Source organism: Megalobrama amblycephala, linkage group LG24 (genome assembly GCF_018812025.1).
Source record: "Megalobrama amblycephala isolate DHTTF-2021 linkage group LG24, ASM1881202v1, whole genome shotgun sequence".
Classification (NCBI taxonomy): Eukaryota; Metazoa; Chordata; class Actinopteri; order Cypriniformes; family Xenocyprididae; genus Megalobrama; species Megalobrama amblycephala.
The window spans coordinates 12,553,627-12,577,062 of record NC_063067.1 but is presented as its reverse complement, the minus strand read 5'-3'; the positions used below and the strand labels follow the sequence as shown (position 1 = coordinate 12,577,062).

General features: G+C 38.6%; 1 protein-coding gene across 9 annotated transcripts in view; it reads right to left on the bottom strand.

Annotated features, from left to right (window-relative positions):
* Positions 1-458: 458 nt before the first annotated feature.
* phc2a (polyhomeotic homolog 2a (Drosophila)) overlaps positions 459-23,436 on the bottom strand; it is a 54,009-nt gene continuing 31,031 nt past the window's right edge. For 5 of the 9 annotated variants that reach the window (XM_048177459.1, XM_048177461.1, XM_048177458.1 and 2 more), the window contains 12 exons: positions 22,373-22,450; positions 21,991-22,152; positions 20,887-21,039; positions 20,482-20,794; positions 12,351-12,712; positions 12,088-12,241; positions 5,352-5,551; positions 3,765-3,885; positions 3,190-3,304; positions 2,963-3,086; positions 1,641-1,917; positions 459-1,562 (listed from right to left, as the gene is read on the bottom strand). In XM_048177459.1, the coding sequence (XP_048033416.1) occupies positions 1,408-1,562; positions 1,641-1,917; positions 2,963-3,086; positions 3,190-3,304; positions 3,765-3,885; positions 5,352-5,551; positions 12,088-12,241; positions 12,351-12,712; positions 20,482-20,794; positions 20,887-21,039; positions 21,991-22,152; positions 22,373-22,450 (2,214 nt within the window). In that variant the 3' untranslated portion in view covers positions 459-1,407. Of the gene's footprint in view, positions 1,563-1,640; positions 1,918-2,962; positions 3,087-3,189; positions 3,305-3,764; positions 3,886-5,351; positions 5,552-6,634; positions 6,863-12,087; positions 12,242-12,350; positions 12,713-20,481; positions 20,795-20,886; positions 21,040-21,990; positions 22,153-22,372; positions 22,451-23,436 lie in introns of those variants that run through there. The other 4 variants (XM_048177463.1, XM_048177464.1, XM_048177466.1 and 1 more) reach the window with 4 other exon arrangements.

Genomic DNA, 23,436 nt, shown 5'->3' with positions numbered 1-23,436 from the left:
AGCAGCAGAAAGATGTCAGAAGACAGAAAGACCGACAAAGACAAAAAATGAGCGTAAATATTGGTACGGCGTACACGAGGTGAAACAATTTGATGGAGAAAATCCCGAGTGACGCCCACGTTTCTAATTTTTTGTTACAGAAGTAAGGGAATTGTGTAAACCGCTCTTCTGTAAACTATCACTTTAATTAACATAAAACTCAAACTATCATTCTTACCCACGTCGATAAGTGGCACTGCATCGTCTAACAATTGTGGTATGCAATTAAGTTTAAAAACTAAGTTTAACTAAGCTTTAAAAAAAAAAAAACTACTTAATGCATTAGGAAAACATCCAAAAGCAAGTTTTATCCACTTAACAGTTCTGTTAAAAAACAAACAAAAAAAAAAAACCATCCACTTGCTCTGTGATATGAGGATATGTAAGGTTTTGATTTTGAAAAACAATCATCTGACAACTTCGTTTTCTCAGTTTTATTTTCAAATATAAAACAGAATCGGAGACTAGCTCTCAATAAATACAGAAATTTGATCAAATGATGAATGTAAAAATAGAGACAAGCTGCACCAGCTTCCCAAACATGAGTGCACACAATGATGATTGGGACAGAAGTGATTTATGAAAAATGATCGCAGTTCATCATACCAAGGATGGGTTCAGAACTTAAATGTAAAGTGGTATTAACCACAGTCCTTAAACCTTAATGCTGGGAAATGCATTTTTGACTTACTGATTTCACTTGAACTAAAAGCATGATAACGTGTGTGGAATCTTTGGGATATTTAGAAAATATTAGGCACATCTTGGAGTCAAAGTTTTCATGTCCATTATACCTGTGAATTATAGTGTCAAAAATGCCACATTTGAGTACAAAAATCTGATACCAAGTGAACTGAGGAATATCCTGTGAGATGAAGGAACCTGAACACAGTTTACTATCTACAAATGATGGCACACTGCAAGGCTAAAAAGGTACAAAATTTTCCTTGGCTAACCGAACATCACATGTTGCTGTGACAGTGAGAAACAGAACTACAACAACGTCACTTTATGACAGAAAAATCACAAGTCCAGTTCAAAACAGAAAAGAAACTGTAAACCTGTTTGCATGCTACCATACGATGAACATTTGTTTGCACAAATGGCAAAGTACTTGTGCTTGTCTTCTTGACATGATGGATTGTCGCCCCCTCCCAGGCCTGGCACAGCTGAATACACGAGAGATTTGTAATCAAGTCACACCATCATGCTTTAGGGATGAAATTGTTCAACTGTGACGAGAACTGTACACAAGTTTGTGGGTTTGAGGAGCAGCAATCCCCAGGACCAAAAGCCACAATGGGATGAGGAAACCAGTGCAGAGGTGTTAGGGTGTCCTTTCCAAATCAGGCGGAGCTGTGGGAAAGGCTACGAGTCCTTGAGCATACTGATGTGGGCAAAGATTTTCAGTGCGGGGCCAAGTTTGATGTTCATGGTGCTCATGAGATGATCCTCTTTGAGAAGCATTAAGGCCTGGCCATCGATCTCCTGAGAGCGAAACTCTTCTGCGATCTCCTGGCAGCCTGGTGCAAAAAAGAAGATTTTTAGTGACGTTTAACTAATTTGAGACTCAAAAAGCGACAGAATATGATGGTAGCTACCTGGCAGAGAGCAGATGAATTCATAAACGTCCTCGACGTTCCACTTGGTGGGGTCGCTGGCCAAGAAGTGCTGCGTGAGGAGAGGGAGATCTCTACTGTGATCAAATCTTTCCTTGTTCGGAAGCCTTTGGGTTCCAAAGCTTGAGTTGGACAGTGGCGAAATGGGCTCTTCGTAGCTGGACATATCGGAGCACTGGCTGGAATCACCGTGACATGGATGAGAGGAGTGTGGGGACAACAAAGACGCTCCTCCCATGGCTGTTTGAGCCCTTGGATTCTATGAGAGAACACAAGTGATACAATTAAGCTAATTTCTGCATAGACCAACCTAATGAGACACTGCAATGCGGAAAAAAAAAAAAAAAAAGAAAGAAAGAATTTTGTTGTATATAAACAGTAAATTCAGCGTTTGAGAGGAAAAATGTCAAATGCTGACAGAAAACGCTACAATTTGAGTGAAGAAAAGACTTTCATTCTTACCGAAATGTCCATTCAGTACAAACTCGATATTACAGTTGGCAATACAAGGATGTGCAATGCTAAAGCTATGTAAACAGGTCGTGTGCTACGTTTATCCAATCAATGACAATGACACAGCAAATATGCAAATAAGAACATCAAACCAGGGTTTAGGAATGTACACTGTGATACTTCAGCTTATGAATACCCAGGATTAATTGTTAACCCCAGGTAAATTATGAGCAGAGTGAAACCAAAGTCCCTTTAAGACAAGTCATTTCACTCGGCGGCCATCTTTGAAACACCTCTCGGGCATCCTGGGCATCCATGCAGCTCCTATCTCTTTGAATGGGGAAACATCAAATTCTCCAAAGCTGTTTGCCAAGCTTTCAATTAAATTTCATACTTGAAATCACCAATGAAATCTGACAACAACTGTCTTTGTTTTTTTCCAAACGCTCGAATCATGACCAAAAAAAAAAAAAAAAAAAAAATTTTTTTTAGGCTGGATCAAGCTAATGCGCATGTGCAGACCTAAATGCGCATCTCTTGTGCCTCATTTCGGAGGCGCGCGTCAGACTGTTTCTATAGAAACCAGTGCTTCTGCAGTGATGCGATGACTTTACCAGTCGGCGATTGGCTCTTATTTTGAAGGCGGGACTTATTCCGCCATATTGTGCGTTACACTTTCTCCCATTCAAAACAATACGAGTGACATGTCTTGTGTTATTCTACAGTCTTTGGTGAAACGTGAAACAAGATAACCCAGAATTCCATTTATCCAGGGTTTAGAATAACCCAGGGTTAACTATTTCAAGTGTAGAAAGAAAAGAAAGAAAGAAAAAGAAAGAAAAGGGAATTACCCGTTTCCTGATATCCGTGCTGCTGTTTTGATGATTGGAGTTGGAGGCTTTCTGTTTCTTTGGGCTTTCCGATGTTGATTTTCTTGGGAAAAGTCCCATTCGTTTTGTGCATCCAACATTATACCTGAAAGAGAAGAAAACAGGTAAACCAACTACTCAATCGAGTGTTTACAAAATGCTGATACAAAATCTAAAATAATTTGTGGGCTACAGATGGATCCACATACCTCTTTGCACACACCGTAGAACAAAACCGCTTGGATCTCTTGAAGTTAAACGCAAAGTCTACATTCCCACAGAATTCACATGACAGCACTGGCTCAGCGATCTGATTATTTAGCTCTGTAAAAGAGTTGACATTATGGCTGATTGGACAACAGTCTGAGCATCAGTGATCCATCAGGTGTGTGACTAAAGGCTGGAATACACAACATGACTTTTCAAATCTAAACTGATTTTAAAACGATAAGCATCATACACTTGCCGACTTTGTAAATGGTTACAGAGAAAAACTGAGCATCCTATACTAAACAACCAAAGATCACACACTATCAAACTTTTAAGTTGATCCAAACGCATGTTTGCACAGAAACGTGCCTCATTTCTAGGAGATGCGTTCCAAATGTAAACAATGTGTTCTAAAATGGACTCATGTCAGATATCCTCAAATTCAGAGTCTATGCTGTCATACATGTGATTTTCTGTGAAATCTGTCAACTCAAATCTGCTGCAGACTGGTGTTGATTTGTCCAGACTTTTAATCAGAGTGTTGCTGTATTGCTTCATTATTGTATCTCATTACCTTGCTGTGAAAGGTCCTCCATCTCAGAGTCTGCATTGTGAGCCTGCTTCTGTAGGTCTGAATAAGCCTGATGCTGCTTCTGCTTCTTTAAATTCTCGATCAGCAAGGACGGACGTTCAACCTGGATAGATCCACAAGGTGTTGCATAAAAAAAAAAAAACACACCATTCACTACACAAGAACATATACTGCATGCTCAAAGTCTTCTACCAAAGTCTGTGGATACAAGTTAGAACTGTGGTATATTGTCCACTAGAGGGAAGTGTGCCTCTTTTAATAAACAAGGACTTCCTCTCTCAAGATCCATAAAGGTACTAAAAACATATTTAAATCAGTTCATGTGAGTACAGTGGTTCAATATTAATATTATAAAGCGACGAGAATATTTTTGTTGCGCCAAAAAAAACTACTTATTTAGTGATGGCCGATTTCAAAACACTGCTTCAGGAAGATTCGGAGCACAAATGAATCAGTGTATCGAATCATGATTCAGATCGCGTGTCAAACTGCCAACGGCTGAAATCACGTGACTTTGGCGCTCCGAACAGCAGATTCGATACACTGATTCATTTGTGCTCCGAATCTTCCTGAAGCAGTGTTTTGAAATCGGCCATCACTAAATACGTCGTTACTTTGTTTTGTTTTTTTGGCGCTCCAAAAATATTCTCGTCGCTTTATAATATTAATATTGAACCACTGTACTCACTTGAACCGATTTAAATATGTTTGTAGTACATTTATGGATCTCGAGAGAGGAGTGTCATTGCTCCCTATGGAGGCCTCACGGAGCCATCGGATTTCAACGAAGGTCTTGCGGGTGTGGAACGGCTTGAGGGTAAGTAATAAGTGACATTATTTTCATGTTTGGGTGAACTAACCCTTTAAAATGTATTCAGTATTTTAAAGCAATAGTTCAGCAAAAGTTACTCAAGACATATGACTTTTTCTATATTTTCTGTATTTTTGAAGAATAGTTTTGTATGCATACTAGTTTAGTATGGCATGAGGGTGAGTAAATGACAAAATCGGCTCCAACATTTAGGTCTGGTTTCACAGACAGGGCTTTAGACTAAGCTAGGATTAGGCCTTTAGTTCAATTTGTACATTTCAGTTTTTATAAACGTGCCTTAGAAAAAAACATTACTGGTGTGCATTTTGAGACAAAACAATGGCAGTGACATTATAAGATATGTCAGTGCAAGTTGCTTTCAGTTAAAACAGCTCAAACATGCATTTTAGTCTGGGACTAGGTTTAAGAAACCAGGAATTAGAGTTGAGTGAAAATGACTAGCAAGCAGGTCAATTTAAGTTGGGCATGTTTAAAATACCATGGTTTTACTATTACAAAACTGACGATAATATTTAGGCTTTTGCTACTTCAGCAGCTGTAGTTGTAGTTTCTATGACAAATGAATTAGTTTTACAAGTGCCATTTATCTAATCACAATAAATCATATTAGTTTCATATATAGTTTAAATACTATTAATTTACTAAGTACAAACTAAGAAATTATCATGAGGGAAACCAAAACAAGTAAAGCAAACATAATCAAGCAGACGGGATGGGCTGAAATAACCAGCACTCACGGGAAAAGGCTCAGCTCCCTCCTGAATCACGAATCCCTCGATAACATGCGTGAGGATCTGGGGCTTTACCACCGCCTGTGGCGGCGGTTTACTCTCGCCATTTTGCGGAGCGCTGCCGGTCACCGTGGGCGCATTGTTCCCACTGCCCGAGGTCATGGCTGGAGGTGAACCCACACCTGACTTCACATTCACTCTGCCTGCTGAACACAAGCACAACAGTATCCATCAGAAACACTAGAATACCGGTAGCAAATCTGAGACATTTCGCGAATCGGTTCTTTAGAACAGCTCATTTCAAAGATCCGATTCATTGATCTTTTTACGTGATTACATCATCGCGTGCTCAGTGACATTTTAGCACCGTTTCAAAAGCCATGTGTGTGTTGTTTAGTTTACAACGTTCCTTACGTTTAATAACAAGGGAGTTTATAGTAATTTCATAAAAACGGGTCATTAAAAAGTAAATATAATATTCGTATTAAACAATGGTAAAATGAATCTACATTTTATGGATGGATAAGTTTCTGCACGTTAATAAAATAACATTCGTCTGTTGATTAAACCATCATACAGTTGCGTACAAAACCTATTCACGGTATCCTTTATCTGTAACATTTCTGCTAATAGTTATTGATTATTAGAGAATCGGGTTTTTTGAACTGGTGTTCTGACGATTCACGGAAAAGACCCGAATAAAAACAAAACGATTCATTCACGCTATTCCATAACACTCATGCGTCTCCTAGTGTTATAATAAAACGTATGAAAGATCAGGCACACTGTATCAAGACTATAATTTATAAACTACCCTCGCATTATTTGCTCACAGGTAACGTTAGTTGTGTTATACTGAACTACATGTGAATAAAACATTCACGCCACCTGCAACCACTTGCTTATTTCTAACTGACCTGTAATGTCCGCTTAGAGCACACAACAAAACTGATTTATGAAGAGCTATGCGTCTATTACTAATATATAAAAACACCCAGGTCATAGTCAAAGTTTTTAGCACTACCCGTTTTGAAAAACTGCCAAATCTACGCCTGTACTGTAGCAGCATTACTCCCGTGCTTCCTCGAGACGCTTCAAAACACTCGCATCTTCGGCATCTAAAAGACCCGTCGCACCCCTCCATCCCAGGACAAGTAGCGAGCAACTTTGTAACTTTATATGCTGAAATGTTGGCAGGGTTTCACACTGTAGACAAACGCTCACGCACAGGCGTCCTGGTAATTGTCAACAGCACACGCCTTTGTTCCGCTCACGCACTCTTTACTTACACTTTCAAGCGCCAAAACAGGAAAACACTAAAGTGAATTTAGCATTCCAACGCTTCCGAGTACACTTCCATAATCCACTGGTGTGATATACAAAGCAGTACAGCAAATGATCCGATGCAAACTTTTTTGTGTGCGTGGATTTGTTTGTTCTAACCGATTCCCTCAATGTGAGCAGCGGGGCCGCACTCTCTAATCCTCTTTGTATGGGGGAACTGAATAGGAAACATTGCGCAGCTACGATTGGTCCCTCACGCTTGGAATTAGGTCCAATAGCAGATCGTATCTAGCACAGAGGCGTTCCTTGATTGGTTAAAACTCGCGAGCGGCTCCATGACAGGCGCACGTAGGCAGAGAAAGAGCATCTGCTGCTCCATGGCTATCTTTGGAATTGCATACTACCATACTACTATTTTAGCAGCATGGAACGCCACATTGCAGTACGCTCGACTTTACTGACTCATTTCTAGTGTGATGGATGAATGAATGAATAAGAAGCAATAGAATTATTTTTAATTATCATCTCTTTCTTGAATCGTTTTTTTTTTTATTTATTTATTTTTTTTTTTCAAAAGATTTGACATTTTCACATAAAATAAGATTGAAATGGAAAAACAACCACATCTATTTCTAAGATAACCTGTTAAATATGAGGTCATTGGCAAAGTGTACCATACTACTGTTTCTTAGTAGGCTATATACAGTGAAGACAAGCCAACTTTATTCTGGTGCTTTGTACAATACAAAATTGTTTCAAAGCAGCTCCTCAGTAATAAACAGGAAAATAACAATCAATGAACTTCAACAAATATAAGACAAACTGAAGTGATACTAGAATCCCAATGATTTAGCCAGGTCTAGATCAAATTCTGCATTCATTTATTTGTTTAATCAGCCAGGGTTGTAAACTATGGAAGGCCGTTTCCGCCACTAAATAAAAAAATAAAAACAGTAATTGCGACTTTTTTCTCTCACAATTCGGACTTCTTTCTCACAATTGCGAGTTATAAAGTCACGATTCTGAGATATAAACTCGCAATTGTATGATATAAAGTCACAATTCTGAGATATAAACTCGCCAGAATTGTGAGATATAAAGTTTCACAAAATTTTGAGTTTATAACTCTCAATTGTGAGAAAGAAAGTCAGAATTGCGACTATATCACGTAATTGCGAGTTTATATCTCAGAATTCTGACTTTATATCACGCGATTGTGAGTTTTATCTCAGAATTGTGACTTTATATCACACGATTGCGAGTTTATATCTCAGAATTGTGACTTTTCTCACAATTGCATGATATAAAGTCACAATTCTGAGATAAAACTCACAACTGTGTGATATAAAGTCAGAATTCTGAGATATAAACTCACAATTGTGTGATATAAAGTCACAATTCTGAGATATAAACTCGCCAGAATTGTGAGATATAAAGTTTCACAAAATTTTGAGTTTATAACTCTCAATTGTGAGAAAGAAAGTCAGAATTGCGACTATATCACGTAATTGCGAGTTTATATCTCAGAATTGTGACTTTATATCACGCGATTGCGAGTTTATATCTCAGAATTGTGACTTTTCTCACAATTGCATGATATAAAGTCACAATTCTGAGATAAAACTCACAACTGTGTGATATAGTCACAATTCTGAGATAAAACTCACAATCGCGTGATATAAAGTCAGAATTCTGAGATATAAACTCACAATTGTGTGATATAAAGTCACAATTCTGAGATATAAACTCGCAACTGTGTGATAAAAAAGATTAAAAAAAATTCTGATATAAACTTGTCAGAATTGCAAGATATAGTTTCACAAAATTGTGGGTTTATAACTCGCAACTGTGAGAAAAAAAGTCAGAATTGCGAGAAAAAAAGTCAGAATTGTGACTTTTTATCATGCAATTGCGAGTTTATATCTCGCAATTCTTACTTTATAACTCACAATTCTGAGAAAAAAAGTCAGTTTTTAATTACCAATTACCATTTTTATTTTTTTTCATATAGTGGCGGAAACAGACTTCCATAGTAAACCTATACCAATTCTTTGTACCCTCAAAATAATTGTATACTAATAACCAGAATTCCATGTATTTATAGAACAAAACTGCATGCTAAAGTCTGCACAAATTAAAATTGACTCAATCAATCATTAGTCCTGTGGTAATCAGTTAAACCATGCAAGCCAATCCACAGGAAAAATGTGTTTGTCTTCATAATGTTTAGTCAAATTCTGAAAATATTCTTTCCCTCTGGAACAGCATTCCTTCTCTGATGATGTCAGTCTGCTGAGAGCGATTGTGAAGAGGTGTGCTAAAATCAAGCAACGTCCTCTATTTTTTCTCATTGAATATTCAGTTTCACTCGGAAATACGTCACAACACTGAAGTCGGTCCAAACTTCCAGTTCACATGGACTTCAAAGAGTTTTACACTATTTTATGAATGCAAAAAATTGCTTATGGTTGCAGACTGTTTTTTCTTTGTACAAGCAGACTGTAAGAAATACTGTTCTAAAACATTACTTATCAGAAAATAAAATTTCAAATGAAGTTATCACTAAAACTAATTAATCTACACTATTATTTATCTTCAGTACAACTGGGAATAACTATTTTTAACTCTGTTGTCAAGCTCTACCCTGCATTAGATGCAAGATTATCTCGTATTGAGAGCAGACACAAATGTTTCGATAAGAGGTTCTCGGGTTCCTCAGGGACAAAAGGAGATCCAGGGTAACACAGGGGCATGTATAGTGAGTCTATCGCTCGTAAGATATACAACACCACTCATGTGCCACACTCAGCAGCTGGGAATCGAAACACAATGGAGTCTAAGTATCGTAAGCTAAACCCAAGCTCGTCTCGCACTGCAATGTCAACGTCTGGAGCAATTACATCAATTGCAAGCTACTGAAACATAATAATTAATCAAGCGTAACCACAGTGATTTTGTTGTTTGCTTTAAAAAGAAGAGTTACTTTGATCTGAACTTGAACTTACTCAATTCTATGAGACTCACCTCTATGCTAGCATGGAAATAGCTGATTAAAGTGTGTAATCCCACACATGAAAAACCACTAAATGTGTTTCATCTAAAACAAAAATACTCTTTAAAACTTTTATGAATGCACCATGATCCATATCAAGCAAAATTATTAGCATAATACAACATGTCATAAAAACATGACATGATTTATGATTCAAGTGCTCTGATGCCGCAAGCTATTTACGTTCATAAAAGAGCAGTTTATCATCATTCATAATTTAATGTCTGAGAGGATAGGCCTCCAACACACCTGCCAGACAGCTAGAGTGCGTCCACCTTTATTCCCACGTCCCACCGAGAACAACAGAGTTCAGACCCTTGTCCCTAATTATAGCAGAAGCTGCCTGTCACACTCTCGAAAGTGCTTGGACTGGACAATAGACACTGGGGGTGTGACAGATCTACTCTTCCGCTTGAGGGGAGAGCTCATGTTGTTGGCCTTTGTGTTTTTGTGACTGGCAAACCTACAGATGGTAGTGACGTAGTAGCCTCTGGCTAGACCAAGATTTTGCAGTCAGTATAGCTGGATGTGACCAAAATAGTTTTAATATTCCATGCCTTTTTTCAATATTTTTAAGAGATTAATTGTTCAGTCATATATTGTGTTTGACAGTGTGATATCTTTGTGATGTGTAAATCTATAATAAATAAAGTGTTTAAGATGACAATGTTTAATGGTTGATATGACATTTCAGTTTCAGAGAAACACACAGTATGTAATCAGCTACACTATAGTACATAGATTCACTATAGTGCATAATAATATCTATATGATTGGTATTTTTAATCAAGCTTTTAACTGCTGCTGGTTGTTTTTGAAATTTTCACTTTAAATCAAGCAAAATTTAATATGATAAATAAATTATTATAAATACACTGTGACATATTTTTGATATGTAAATATCTAATAATATGCAAATCTAAAATTACACTACTTGTGTTTTGTTGATGTACCATCCCATAATGATCCTCATGGAACGTGCTTAGTAGACCACTGTTGCTATGGTTACCTGTCTGCGTATCACCTTCAACAACTTAAATGCTTCCTGAAATGTTTTAAAATTACTCTTTTTTTCTTATTTTTTATTCTACACATTGAAGACCCCCAGCCTTCTGTTTTGATTTCCTCAACTCAAACCTTCATTAGGGGAGATCAGACTTCCCAAACCTCCCATAATCTGCACCCTGGTATTTGAAATTATTAAAAAAGCTTGATTTTCAACTGCGGAAGCTCGTTTTATTGCAGCTTTGTTTAAAGACATAGTTTAGTAATGAAACTCTAGATGGCGCAGGCTGATGGGTCCTTAACGCAAACTGATGATAATTACAGCATTAACTATACTTGGTACAAGCTGATTGGTCCACATCACTTCTGCAGCCAATGAGCTTGTTGCTCACATTTAAATGGCTGGTAACGTTCACTATAGCAGTTTGCAGCACACTTCAGAGTTCCTCTAAAACCCTCCACCTTCCCCAGCTCCACCTGTATATTGTAGATCTGCTATGGGTTATTGATATATTCTATTTGTGCAGCAGCACTATGTCTTACCAAAGTCCCTTTAAGACAAGTCATTTCACTTGGCGGCCATATTTGAAATGCCTCTCGGGCATCCTGGGCATCATGCAATCTCTTTGAATGGGAAAACATCAAATTCTCCAAAACTGTTTGCCAACCTTACGATTAAATTTCATATTTGAAATCACCAATGAAATCTAACAACAACCGGCTCATAAATTTAGTTTCTAAATGCTCGAATCATGACAAAAAAAACTATTTTGCAGGCTGGATCAAGCTAATGCGCATGCGCAGACCTAAATGTGCGTCTCTTCGGAGACTGTTTCTATAGAAACCGGTGATTCTAACGGCCGCTGAAGTGACGCGATGACTTTACCAGTCGGCGATTGGCTCTTATTTAGAAGGTGGGACTTGTTCCGCCATATTGCGCGTTACACTTTCTCCCATTCAAAACAATACGAGTGACACGTCTTGTGTTATTCTATAGTCTTTGGTCTTACTCAGCATATCGACATATGAATTGGCACTAGCAAGTTCCTGTACTTGCTCTGCAGCAGCAGCAGCAATAATCAGCAGCAGCGTAGCAGATCTATTCCGCCAAGACCAAATACATTAACATTGTCATATCCATTACCATGCTAAAAATCTTCAGAGAGTTGTCATGACTGAACTAAATATATTAATCCAAGTTACTGATTATATCGAGTGCATTTGACTATTAGGATAATAAAAAAAAAGAGGGAGCCATTTATATTTGTGTAAATCAAAACACAAACAATGCTTGCAGATATTGCTAAATTAAAAAATAATTGCAACCTTTTCCCTTTTTGAACCAACAAACTAAATAAATGAAAGTCATGGAAATGAAACAAATAATAAAATAATCAGTACCTTCTGTGTTTTCTGCCACTTTACTTTGATGAGATTGTTTGACTGGCTGGGATTGATCTGATTGGGTTGGCTCTTGTGTTGGTATGGATAGCAGCTGCTGTTCGAGAGGAACAGGGTTGTCCTTATCTGACACATCCTGTGTGGCTACTTTCAGCTGAAATTAATGTCAGAACAGGAAGGGTCAGAAAAGAAGGGAATAAGTGAAATTAATATACAATTAAGGTACAAGAAACAAACCAATACATGACGTTCAATCCACTTACATGAGTTTGAACTGGCTGGATCTGGACATTAACTGCAGTAAGCTGTAGAGGTGCTGCTTTGCTGTGGCTCAGCATGGGCGGCTGTCCATTCTGGGCAAGTGCCTGCTGACTCACAGTGGTGGAATGGAAGATGGTGGCTTGTTGGCAGGTAACAGGCACTTTGGGCAGCAAAGGGATAGGGCACTGCTGAGGCTGAGCTGGCAGGGCAGGCTGAATGGCTACAGCTTGCAATGTGTGAGGATGAATGGTGGCAGCTTCTAAGAGCTGAGCTTGACCTCTCTGCAGTATCTGAGGCTGCTGCTGTATCACAAACTGATGCTTATGCTGCTGGAGCAGCTGATGGGTCTGAATTTGGGTATATGCTGGAATAGATATAACAAAAGACAACTTTATTTAATGATTAATGTGACATACTCATTTCAGATTCAGAGAAACAGTATGATAAATCAGCTAAACTATAGTACATAATAGTGCATGACAGATAACTACGTAGAAAAAATAATATGTGATATGCAGATATTGTACTTCTCCATTGTACTTTTAATCAAGCTTTTAACAACAACTGATTTAGCATACACTTTACTAGCCAAAAGCATGTGCATAATAAATTTATGCCTTGTGAAAATTATGTAAAGATTTTATTTTAGATTTTATTTTAGACTATAGCACTACATACTGAATGTGATGCATGTGAGATCTCCTGAGGGGGTTTTCATTGTTTTATCAGGTTTGTCTTGCTGAGGTTAATGGGTTCATTTGGCTGAGTTCAGCTTTCTGATCTGGAATGTCAACTGTAAGGTTTATAAAGCATAGCTCTCTACTCATCCACTCGTGAAGCGCCATATGACCTTGATGAATCAGATGGCTCCAAGTAACCTTCAGTTAGACACACTCTGACAGCCTGTGCTGTGGTAACTCCAAGGAATGCCAGCCTAATTTGTGAAGGACCCTTAAATGCACTATGAGTCATTTTACAATGTTCATACTTTTTGGTCTATTAGGCTGAACAATGAAGGACAGTTGTTTTGGACTCTTTGTCCTAATTTGTAGAATGTTACTTGGACTTTTAAAGGGTTAGTTCACCCAAAAATGAAAATTATGTATTACTCACCCTCATGTTGTTCCACACCCGTAAGACCCGTGGCTCAGTGAGGCCTGCACTGCCAGCAAGATAATTTCCTTTTTCAATAGCCAGAAAGCTACTAAAGACTATATATTTAATACAGTTCATTTGACTACAGTGGTTCAATCTTAATATTATAAAGCAACGAGAATACTTTTTGTGTGCCAAAAAACAAAACAAAATAGCGACTTTATTCAACAAACCACTGATTCGAAACAAAAGATTCATAAAGCTTCGAAGCTTCATGAAGTAGTGTTTTGAAATCGCCCATCACTACATATTGTTGAATAAAGTCGTTATTTTGTTTTTTTGGTGCACAAAAAGTATTCTTGTTGCTTTATACTATTAAGGTTGAGCCACTGTACTCACATGAACTGTTTTAAATGTTTTTAATACCTTTCTGGGTATTGAAAAAGGAAATGATCTTGCTGGCAATGCAGGCCTCGCTGAGCCATCGGATTTTTAAAATTTTTTAATTTGTGTTCTGAAGATGAACTATGGTCTTACGGTGTGGAACGACATGAGGGTGAGTAATTAATGACTGAATTTTCATTTTTGGGTGAACTAATCCTTTAAGCTTTTCACTCTCTATATTACATGATAACATGTCTTACAGAGTACTGTTGAGATTGATGAGCATTATTACTTAGCAGAATTAAAGAAAATTTAATTCTCATGCCATGCTCTCCCTCAGAGAAGAAACAACTTGTGATCAGACAAGCAATCAAACGCCATGGTCTTGATGTCAAATTCCTCCAAGAAAGCAAAGTCTATTCAGAGGTTGTGGGAGTCTGTTTTTTATCATTTATGTGGTGTTTTGTAGTGTCAAAATGAACACAATATTAGATAGTGTGCCATATTGAAACACCCTCCCCCGACAGCCTGCTAAGTTCAAAGCATTCATAGAATAGCAACAACAGATGCAGGGCCTTCTTTGAGCACTGAAGACCACATTCTGGTTCAAGTTCCACCCATGTTGATAAATAATTAACTGCTGCCCTTTCTCGGCACAGTTTAATATGACAAAAAAAAGAAACGTCTGCAAAACTTCCTGGCCTTTGAGGGATAAGTGCTAAAGGATATCATTTACCAAGCCTCAATACTGAGTGCTACTTCAAACACATGTATATATATAAAAATTTTTAAAAAAAATCCATTTATGTTTGTACTGTCATATACAGTATCGAAATCAAAGTATTGTGGAACATGGTGATCAAACTCACATAGTATTTTTCTTAACTTTTTGTATTCCACTGCTCTGCTTTTCCCTTGTTTTTTAATGTAAACTTCTACAATATGGACATGTTTGACCATTCCACTCGTGTCTCATTTCTTTTGCAGCTTCTCACACTTGACAAAGCATTCTTAGAACCAGCTATTCAACTTAAAAAAAAAAAAAACATTTCTAAACCTTGCATTTTTTCATTCCAATGCCCTACATCTTGCATTCTGTGTGAAAATGCACATCGTCGTTGAAACAAAGTTCACTGATAAGGGAAGAAGGAGGTGGGAACCAGCATATTTTTAATGCAATTTTAATAAAAAAAAACAAAAACAAAACACAACAACAAAAAGAAAGTAAAGCGGCAGCCCCTCATGGACGACTGCTAAACTAAAACATACACAACATAAAGTCCTCTCGTACTTCTCTGTCATACTTCGCTGTCGTCACTCCTCCTTTTATCCTTCCGGAGCTCCTCCATGGGACTCGAGACGGGTGTGACGAGAATACTTTTTGCGTGCCAAAAAACAAAATAACGACATTTCAACAATATCTAGTGTTGGGCGATTTCAAAACACTGCTTTGAAGCTTTATGAATCTTTTGTTTCGAATCAGTGGTTCGGAGCACCAAAGTCACGTGACTTCAGTAAACAAGGCTGTGTTTACGCGACCCGAACCACTGATTCGAAACAAAAGATTTGTAAAGCTTCGAAGCAGTGTTTTGAAGTTGAAAAGACGTTATTTTGTTTGTTTTTTTGGCTCACAAAAAGTATTCTCGTCACTTTATAATATTAAGGTAGAACCACTGTACTCACATGAACTGTTTTAAATATGTTTTTAGTACCTTTATGAATCTTGAGAAGTTCGGTGACATTGCTAACAATAGAGGCCTCATTAAGCCATCGGATTTCATCAAAAATATCTTAATTTGTGTTCCGAAGATGAACGAAGATAACGACATAAGAGTGAGTAATAAATGACATACAAAGTTCTGGCATGAAACTCTAGATGGCGCAGACTAATGGGTCCTTTAACACACCTGCTAATTATCACATCATTATCTATAGGTCACAGATGATTGGTTCCTGCTGTATTAGTAGCCAATGAGCTTGCGTGCTTAATCTTTATATAAATGAGTTAGCATTGCTTAGTAGCGCAGCATGCTCAGAAACCCTCCACCTTCCCCAGCTCCTCCTGTATAGATCTGCTACGGTTATTCATGTACGGTATATTGTACAGCAGCAGCATGTCTTACTTGCTCAAAGCAGCGGGTCGTGTATGTATTGGCAGTAGCAAGTCCCGTACTTGCTCTGCAGCAGCAGCAGCAATTAAGCAGCAGCAGCGTAGCAGATCTATTCTGCCAAGACCAAATATATCTACATTGTCATATCCATTACCATACCAAACACTCAGAGAGTTGTCATGACAAAAAAAATCATTTTCATTTTTTGGTGAACTAACCCTTTAATAGTTTTTATGTAAATATACACTAGACTTGTTTTCAGTGTCTCATATATGTGCGCCCCTTTTTAAAACACTGTGAAAAGTGAAAAGAATTAAAAATAAAAAAATTCTCAAGACACATTTTAACTGCATATTTAAACACAAGAACACGTTCTGTGTGAACTTGACAAGCCTCTTAAAATAACTGCCAAAGTGGCTTGACGCAACACGCCACAACCATAAAAAACGTCAGTCTAAGGCAGGGCTCCTAGAATTCAAACACTGATCAAACTCACCTACCTGTAATTTTCTGGTAACCCCGAAGACCTTGATTAACTTGCTCAGGTGGCTTTGATTAGGGTTGGAGCAAAACTCTGCGGGGCAGTGACCCTCTATGGCCAGATTTGAGGAACCCTGGTCTAGAGCATTCCTACATAAAAGTTTGAAAAAACTTTTTTTTTTCTCTGACTGGCTATTGATTACAGTCCCAAAGTAAAGGGGGTGGAGTTTCTTTGCTCATGTACAGACGTTATTGGTCTCTGAAGGAAAAGCTCTCCTAGCTATTATTCATTACAGCTGATTAAAGAATCTGTTGGCCCACAATCTTAACCTTGATCAAAACACTTCATGGAGGCCCAACACTTCAATTCTGCAGTGGTCACTCCAAGAAAGGTATGGTCTTACTTAGGTTTCTCTCCAGTCGTGGTTCCAATACTTTGAGTTTCATGCTCCTGGCTATGTGCTTTTCTTGTCTAATGAATTCCTTATGAAGAAAACACGGCCAATGCAAGAGTGAGCCATTCAACACGACATTTCCATTTACCATTTGGTCTCTTCATAGACTTTTCCTCTCTAAATATAGTATATCCACCAAGATTTACCATAATAACAGGTCTTCATTTAGGAGCTACTGGAACTGGACAAATGTTTAAACAGAGCTGAATTCACTTATCATACTGCTATTTGTAGGTTCATGAAACTCTGTTAAGCAATGAGTGTGTAAAGAAAAACATACTGATGGATGGTGTTGCCAGTAAGTACTGACCCTTCTCACTGCTCCAGTGGTTTCTTTGGCTTCGTCTCTAGCTGTTCTTTGTATATATTGATGTTTGAACCCTCTCTGTCAAGCTTTCATGACAGGAAATGGTCAGGACCTTACCACATACATGGAAACCCACACCCACAAATAACACATTAACCCACTTGTGGTTTCCATTTGTATTGGATTGTAGTTGTCTACTGAAGGCTTGGCTTGTCCTGAGTGTGACTTGTTGCTATTAATATGAATGTAACGGATGATGTGTTATGCGATTAATGGGCAAGAAATGGAAAAGTCTTTCTTAGGGGCCGTTTACACAGGACATATTCTTGTGTTCGATAAAGCGGATGAAATGGAGCACAGTAGTTTTTATTTGAATTTGGCATGCTGTTTTAGGGGGCATTTTTAGACACAAAAAAGTGCTTTGTTTGATTGGCCCCTTACGCTCATGAAACAAAACGCTAAATAAAACAGCAAGGTGTGATGGAATAGCCAAAGATGTCCATCTGATACACAGACCAACAATAAAAAAGCACAAATGTGTCCTTTCATATTCCCAAATCTGTTTCGTAAATGCAGACCAGTGTTTTTTGTTTATACCACAACAAATAACTACACATGTGAATGTTGTTGGTTTTCCTATGACTCAACAAGAAAGATTTGGTGTTTTTTTGTTTTGTTTTGTTGATTAAATAAAATTCAGCATGTGGTAGGGTCAGCCTCTAAAAGTCTATGGCTAAAAACATTATATTAAAATGACATTATTAAAATTCTATACTATTTTGTCTACATAAATTAAAATCAAATCACTACAAATTAGTCATGTGAAATGCTACAAGTGAATTTAGGCATCAAAACATAAATATACAGTATAAATTATGAAACGCATATTAGTGTTTTTATAGATTAACTTGAAGGGATAGTTCATCGAAACATGACAATTCTGTCATCATTTACCTCTTACATTCCTCTTGTACTTGTTTCTTTGTCCTGCTGTACACAAAGGAAGATATTTGGAAGTACACTATATTGCCAAAAGTATTGGGACACCCCTCCAAATCATTGTCCCCAAATCATTGAATTCAGGTGTTCCAATCACTTCCATGGCCACAGGTGTATGGCAAACATTTGTGAAAGAATGGGTCGCTCTAAGGAGCTCAGTGAATTCAAGCGTGGTACTGTGATAGGTTGCCACCTGTGAAATAAGTCCATTCGTGAAATTTCCTCACTATTAAATATTCCACGGTCAACTGTTAGTGGTATCATAACAAAGTGGAAGCAATTGGGAACAACAGAAACTCAGCCACGAAGTGGTAGGCCACGTAAAATCACAGAGCGGGGTCAGCGCATGCTGAGGCGCACAGTGCGCAGAAGTCGCTAACTTTCTGCAGAGTCAATAGCTACAGACCTCCAAACTTCATGTGTCCTTCAGATTAGCTCAAGAACAGTGCATAGAGAGCTTCATGGAATGGGTTTCCATAGCCCAGTAGCTGCATCCAAGCCTTACATCACCAAGTGCAATGCAAAGCGTCGGATGCAGTGGTGTAAAACACGCCGCCACTGGACTCTAGAGCAGTGAAGACATGTTCTCTGGAGTGATGGATCACGCTTCTCTGTCTGGCAATCCGATGGATGAGTCTGGGTTTGGCAGTTGCCAGGAGAATGGTACTTGCCTGACTGCATTGTGCCAAGTGTAAAATTTGGTGGAGGGGGGATTATGGTGTGGGGTTGTTTTTCAGGGGTTGGGCTTGGCCCCTTAGTTCCAGTGAAAGGAACTCTTAATGCTTCAGCATACCAGACATTTTGGACAATTTCATGCTCCCAACTTTTTGGGAACAATTTGGGGATGGCCCCTTCCTGTTCCAACATGACTGTGTGCACCAAGCAAGGTCCATAAAGACATGGATAAGCGAGTTTGGTGTGGAGAAACTTGACTGGCCTGCACAGAGTCCTGACCTCAACCCGATAGAACCCCTTTGGGATGAATTAGAGCGGAGACTGCGAGCCAGGCCTTCTCGCCAACATCACTGCCTGACCTCACAAATGCGCTTCTAGAAGAATGGTCAAAAATTCCCATAAACACTTTCCTAAACCTTGTGGAAAGCCTTCCCAGAAGAGTTGAAGCTGTTATAGCAGCAAAGGGTGGGCCAACTCCAAATTAAACCCTACGGATTAAGAATGGGATGTCATTAAAGTTCATGTGCACGTAAAGACAGGTGTCCCAGATCTGCTGGGTTACAATCATTCTTCCAAATATCTTCTTTTGTGTTCAGCAGAACACAGAAATTTATACAGTTTTGGAACAACTTGATGGCGATTAAATGATGACAGAATTTTCATTTTTGGGTGAACTATCCCTTTAAGTAAGTATTAGATAAGGGAAAAGATGATCTTAATGTGAAACTAGGGATATGAGCATGTGCAAATAAGTATCCACTGTTGAACGATGCTGATAAATTAAAACAAAAACTCTAATACCTAACTGATATGGCACCAATATGTTGTGCATCCAGAGGTATAACTCCTCAATAATTGCTTACCATTGACATATAACATACAGTACTGAGAATGCAATTCAGTATTGTTAATAAATAAATTGCTGATGTACATTACTAATACTAAATGAATGGCAGATATTCAGGGACCACTTTACAGCATCTCACTTTACTAGCATGTGGGGCAGATTGTGTCGTTGAACCAAAAAGGCTGTACATCTGTCTCAGTGATAAAGGATATCCTTTCAGAGAAGCAGGGCTTTGGAGGGTACAAACAAATAGAGAACCCCAACAACTACAAATGCACACAAAACAGGTGTGCTATCGTGAAACACTGCCGCCCAGTGTGCACCTCAAGACCACTGCCACAGCAATCCGACACCCTGTTTAATGCTCAAGGCCAGATGTCCCTCTCGCTTGAGCTTTTCTTGTTGCTTTCACTCCTCCATTAGTGAGACAATCGAGACGGTACACTTTCACTGGATCCTCCCCTCTCTGCTTCATGTTAAGACCAGAGTTATTTTAGTATCACTGAGGTACAATTACAGTTTTTATTAATATTTTGGATTAGTTTTTATATTTTAAGTGTTTTTGTCATTTTTATTAAAATATAAATGTCTATATAGTTTTGTCATTTTATTTTAGTTTTAGTTATTTTAGTATATCAAGTTAAGTATATCAAGTTTGTTTAGTTAAGTTTGTGTCATTTCAAGTAACAAAAATGTTTTTATGGGTTCAGTTGTAGTTAACTATAATAACCCTTGTTAAGACAGATAAAAAGCACACAGCAACCGGAAGTGATGGCCTACCTGTGCTGATGAGAGGATGGCCCGCCACTGAGGTCACATTGGGACACACGTTCAACTCCCGTGTTGTGAGGTCACTGGTTTTGTCGTTTTTTCCCACAGTCTCTGAGGATGTTTCTGCAGGACTACCCTTTGCAGCAGCTCCCTGAGGGTTTGGCTCCGCTCCAGGACTCTTCAGACGGGCCACTGGCTGGCCAGTCAAAGAAATCTGTGCTGACGCTCCGGGGGACTGTTTCACATTTAGGCTCTGTAACTGAGACTGAGAGAGGGAGGAAGTGAGCATCCCCTGCTGGCCACGAAGAGCCAAGTTCTGCACCTAAGCGGAGAGAGATAAAAGTGAATTTGGTGTGGCAACCAAAAAGCATGATATATTAGTATAGATGTAGGGTTGGTGTATGTTAGGATTACCTGTCCGCTGATGGGTGGCGTATTGACTGACAGAGCAGTAGCTTCTGGTTGAACTGCTGTGACTGAGGCAGTTGGGGTGAAGATAAGCTGGGGGGACAAAGGAACAGCTCGTCCTAGGCTCCTAGCTACTTGCACAAGGTTAGTTTGCTGTGCCTGGAAATCATACCAAAATGGTTGCTTTATCTGAGTGTATGAGTCAAATTTATATAACAAATACTAGGGTATCAAATTTGACATCAGAGAGAGGACTTGAGCCATTTCAGCTGTTATACTGCTGAAAGGACTTCATTTTTTAAATTTTGGCAGATCTCAAGCAGCTCATTTACTGCTAATCAGTTCCCAGCCAAAAACTATTTTAGAGAAAACAGTTGATGTGGCAGTGAAAACATTTTTGGTCAGCATCCTGTCTCTTATTGGGTTTTTTGAAAGAGCTGCAGCTGTGCCACATTTAAAATCCAAGGCCAAATGAAAAAGATGTTGTAAGATGGCAAGTATGAATGCAACACACACACAATGCCAAAATGGCAATTATTTTTTCCATTTCAAGAAAAATACTATTTATTCAAGAGGAAATCTTGAGAAGAATGTCCAGTAGCTGTGCATTTGACTGTTTATAGCCAACACCACAGTGCTATTAGGGAACCAAAATGATCCATTTATACAGTATAAAATCTGAAATGGGACCTTTTCACAATTCTACACAAAAACAAATTGTGTGCTTACTTAATTAACAAACTAACATTAAACACTGCCAATTTATTAATATATTACAGGTGTCTCTTCTATTTTCCATTTCTCTACTCAAAATGTTTTAGACAAAACATCTTTTCTTGGAAACATTGCTCAAATTGGTGATTTTAGCTTTCCCCAGTGTTCTCAATATCACTTAACATCCTTTTACAGTATTCCTTTAACTAGCTTCTTAATGACATCATCCTCCAGGAAAATAAATCATATTGGTGCAATATAATAAAATAAAACTGGTTTATGTTTAATAAAATTATGTTTAATCTGTGTTCATTATAATAATCATTATGTAAAAACATTAGGTATGTCTTTATTTAGAAAGTACATTTGTGGTTGCGCGTGTGTAAGAGGATTTACCATCTGAGCTCGTAAATACATCTGTGCTTGGCTGGCGGTGAGCGTGGGTGTGGAGGAGCTTCCCAGCAGAACGGCCTGTTGGGCAATGCAGACTGGAACAGAGTTCCCACTCTGAGCTCGACTGATCAAATGAGCTGCCGCTGGGGATGTGGCCAGGTTTATCTGTTTTAACAAGGAAAAATTAAAAGCTGTGTTATCCAAATAATAAACCACATTCTTAACCAAAGCGTTACGAATTATCACATTCAGTCAAAAGTTAGGGATTCCACCAATATGTACATATAAAAAGTGGTTACATGTAAGTAATACCCACTGCCATTTTTTTCTGTAGCACTGCAGACTTGTTGAGTGAGATATCAATGTCAGGTTTAATAATACTTACAGTGGTTTGGGAGGCCACAGTCTGCTGGGATGTAGTGCCATTTGGATTACAGCTTTGTCTTCCTGCCACTATACTAGCCTGTGGGGAATGAGTGAATGCCAGAGAGAAAGAGAGAGAGAGATGGTAAAGAAGGAAGGACACAGAGATAGGTCACAAGTCAAACCCAGCACTCATTAATCAATAACAACAACATTGAGCAAGAGAGAGAGAGAGGGGCAGGAAACGGATCCCTTGTTCCCACAGCAGTGTGAACAGCCTGCCACTCAACACTACAACCACACAATACATTCAACTCTACTGTACTCCCCAAAGGGATTTCCATTCTGTGGATCCAAATTATGTTTAATCTTTGAAAATACAAAAAAAGTCTGTATGCATCACATACAGGAATGCTACTGTAATGGAAATCCCAACATGGGCTCAGGAATACTTCCAGAAAACATTGTCGGTGAACACAATCCACCGTGCCATTCGCTGTTGCCGGCTAAATCTCTATAGGTCAAAAAAGAAGCCATTTCAAAACATGATCCAGAAGCGCAGGCGTTTTCTCTGGGCCAAGGTTCATTTAAAATGGATTGTGGCAAAGTGGAAAACTGTTCTGTGGTCAGACGAATCAAAAGTTCTTTTTGGAAAACTGGGACGCCATGTCATCCGGACTAAAGAGGACAAGGACAACCCAAGTTGTTATCAGCGCTCAGTTCAGAAGCCTGCATCTCTGATGGTATGGGGTTGCATGAGTGCGTGTGGCAAGGGCAGATTACACATCTGGAAAGGCACCATCAATGCTGAAAGGTATATCCAAGTTCTAGAACAACATATGCTCCCATCCAGACGTCGTGTCTTTCAGGGAAGACCTTGCATTTTCCAACATGACAATGCCAGACCACATACTGCATCAATTACAACATCATGGCTGCGTAGAAGAAGGATCCGGGTACTGAAATGGCCAGCCTGCAGTCCAGATCTTTCACCCATAGAAAACATTTGGCGCATCATAAAGAGGAAGATGCAACAAAGAAGACCTAAGACAGTTGAGCAACTAGAAGCCTGTATTAGACAAGAAT